Here is a 3581-nt window from a genome sequence, read left to right on the forward strand (position 1 = left end):
ATATAAATGTACAGTATAAAACTTCTAATATTTATTTTAATGTTTAGATTTTTAAATATTTAATATGAAACTGAATAAATTGTTAAAAAATATTTAAAATTTGTACAAAATATATACATAAAAAATGATAAAAAAAATTTAAATATAAATCAAATTACAATATAAAACGTAAATAACATAAGTCTACCTTATTAAAAGTTAAATATATAATTTGTTATATTCTTAAAAAGATATATGAACACAAAAATTTATTGCTATCATTTTAAAAAGCTATCTATACTATTATATAAAATTAAAATATTAAAAATTTATAAGTTCATTTAAACTCAATATCAATCGCGATTATGATCATAAAATTAAATTATAAACTTAAATAAACTAAAAAAATTATACTTACCCATTTGTTAATTTCAAATGTATCCTCTTATTTTTATCAATTCTGAAACAACTATATTCCATTCTATTTATATAAAATTCATATTATAAACAAGATTAAGTTTTTTTAAAAAAATACAATTTAACTAAGTTTTTTTTTATAATTAATTTAACTAACTTCTCGTAAATATTAGAGTGTGTAAATGGGATGAAGTAGAGTGAGGACTGGAGCGTATATACACTTGAGACATGATCTAAATCATCTATGTTCCTGTAAATCTCTCTCTCTCTCTCTCATATACATTCTTGGCTTCTCTTTCCCACATCTCCCCAACCTCCACAACCCACACCAATATTTAACAACCCCCCCCCCCCCCTCCAATCCCCAAAATTCACCCCGACTTAACCAAACCCAATTCAATCCCCCTCCCCCGGGGAAAATCTCAATCTTTTTCACCCCCAATAAAAATGACCCGGCGCTGCTCACATTGCAGCAACAATGGCCACAACTCCCGCACTTGTCCCAACAGGGGCGTCAAGCTGTTTGGTGTAAGATTGACCGATGCCTCTTCTTGTATTCGAAAGAGTGTTAGTATGGGTAATTTGACTCATTATGCTGGATCCAATCTCAAGAATGCTCTTGATGATAATCTTGATCATGCTGCTGATGGTGGTGATGGCTATGCTTCTGAGGATTTTGTTCCGGGCTCGTCTTCTTCTAGTAGAGAAAGGAAAAAAGGTTTCATCTTTTTGTTTTGTGATTTTATGTTATTGAATTACTTGTTGGAGTATGTTGTGAGATGCTTATGTTGTATTTGATCATCTTTGTGGGTATTGCTTGTTTTAGTGTATTATACTCGAAAGGTGGGTACTTGGATTGTGGGAGGGTGAGATGTACCCAGCCTTGACTGAAAATCTTGAACAAGTTTTGAAAGATTTTTTTTAGAAATGTGATGATCCTATTTGTAATATACTTTTTGGTTAGTTGCTAGTCAAATGTGATTATCCTATTTGTATATTACTTTTTGGTATGCTTATTCCTTTGAGCTGCTAGACCTTGATTGATGAATGTGTGGAATATGACTGTTTAAGGTTTTATCAAATAATTGAGCTGGCATCTAATAAGATGTCTATGATTTAACCAATAGATATACTTACCTTCATGGTAATGATGAGATTCTGTTGAGACAAGTTTTTTAAGTTGTCAATACTGATGTGGACTGAATGTCAGAATGTTGCTAAATTCCTGAAGCAGTTATATGACATGTTTGATGTTTGGTACATTTAGGATTGCTATGATCTATATGCTTTTTTGCTGACATGGTTTATTTTGATAAATAGGTGTTCCATGGACCGAAGAGGAACATAAGATGTTTTTGCTTGGTTTGCAAAAACTTGGCAAAGGTGACTGGCGCGGAATAGCCCGTAATTATGTCATTACAAGAACACCAACTCAGGTAGCCAGCCATGCCCAAAAATATTTCATCAGGCAATGCAATATGTCAAGGAGAAAACGAAGATCGAGCCTGTTTGATATGATTGCGGATGAGGTAATTTCCTGTATATATTGAGAGTTTAATTTTATGTTTGCGTGTATATGTATGATATGTAGTGTGAATGAGATGCACTGTGTGTGGGCACATGCAGCTCGCACGGTAAACACTCATATGTAAGATGATATCATGAAAATGAGACATAAAACAAAACAGATATAAGTGCAATCCATAACTCTAGTTGTCAATCTAATTGTGAGACATCAGTTGTATACCGCGAGGTTTATAGTCTTATGGCCCTCTTTTATCCAATTTTGTGCAGTCAGTCGGAACCCCAATGGTGTCTCATGATTTCTTTTCTGTTAATCCTCAAGAAGATGAGACCCGAATTAATACATTGCCTGCTCCTGCGGTGGAAAAAGAATGTGAACCAATGCAATCTTCCAGCTCGTACGACTTTCAACATGCCCCTTCACAGCCAGAGAATTCGCAATACTGTTATCCAGTTTTCTATCCTGCCTATATCTCTCCCATTGTTCCATCTTCCTACACATATTGGTCTGGTTGCAATGCAGAGCCAACCAAATCAGAGAGTCATGTAGTGCTTAGGCCAACAGCAGTACATTCCAAGAGCCCAATTAACGTTGATGAGCTGGTTGGCATGTCAAACCTCAGCTTAGGGGCATCCGGTGGCAGTGATGAACGCTTCTCTCTTTCGAATAAGTTAATTGATGGTTCCAGTAGGCAGTCTGCTTTCCATGCTAAACCTACACCTGGTAGTTCAGGCATGACCTCAGGCAACAGCGCAATCCATGCAGTTTAGAAGTGTAGTCTGGTAGGCTAGCGCGGTGCTGGTAAGCTCTAGAGAATTACCTTGTTTATAGGAAGACAATAACGATGTTCAGTTGATTTGTTGTTTTAAAGATTGAGGATAACATCTTAAATAAGATTAGGTGTTTGGAAATGCTCAATGTAATATGTATAAGCTGTTGTGTCATGTTCATTGAATTCCAGTCGGACATTTCTTTGATTTATCTTCAATAGCACTCTTCGGTATTTTTTGGGAACAGAAGTCTATATTTTCATTTTTCTTGTCCTACATATGATTTCTTTGTCAATTCAGTATCACTTTTGATTTTTTTTGGTCAGGTTAATTATGAAAACATAATTCAAACAGAGGATCAAATTGTTTTGCTTGTTGGATAGAAACAGTAGTCTAGGAGGGTACAGTACACATATGATGACAATATTGACAAGTTCTCTTTCTAGTCTCTGTACTTTATACAATTGAGGCCTTGAGGGCAACAACTGAATTCACTAAATCTTTGAGTTCTTAAATTTTGGTGCATTAACAAACAGCCAAATTGGAATTTGCATCGAAAAAATAGGGCAAATAAACACAGCCCCGCAGTTTTACCCCCTCCTCACCTGGTCGCGTGTTCAGCTGTTGAGTATGAACTCTATCCAACTCTCATCTCCGTCTTCTTTTTGAATCTATAAACTTGATATATGTTATTCAAAATGGAATGCACATTACTGTAATGGTAGTCTTCTCTGTTTCGAATTAAATTTCTGTTTTGAATCCAATTTAGTACCAACCTTGCTCAGAAGAAAAATGCAAATATTAGATAAACCATTACTGAGATTTTGGAGGGAGTTGAGAAGACAACAGAGGCAAAAGATGCCACTGAACTGAAAACGAGAAATCTCATG

The 3581-nt window shown here is 34.9% G+C and overlaps 1 protein-coding gene across 1 annotated transcript; it reads left to right on the plus strand.

Moving 5' to 3' along the window:
• Nucleotides 1–618: 618 nt before the first annotated feature.
• On the plus strand, nt 619–2940 carry LOC141667919 (transcription factor MYBS3-like). The gene is made up of 3 exons (XM_074474562.1): nt 619–1114; nt 1717–1925; nt 2191–2940. The coding sequence occupies exons 1-3, from the start codon at nt 844–846 to the stop codon at nt 2689–2691; spliced, it is 981 nt and encodes a 326-aa protein (XP_074330663.1). The 5' UTR covers nt 619–843; the 3' UTR covers nt 2692–2940.
• The last annotated feature ends 641 nt before the right edge of the window (nt 2941–3581 follow it).

The sequence above is a fragment of the Apium graveolens genome, chromosome 6, assembly GCF_009905375.1.
Source record: "Apium graveolens cultivar Ventura chromosome 6, ASM990537v1, whole genome shotgun sequence".
In the NCBI taxonomy this organism is placed as follows: Eukaryota; Viridiplantae; Streptophyta; class Magnoliopsida; order Apiales; family Apiaceae; genus Apium; species Apium graveolens.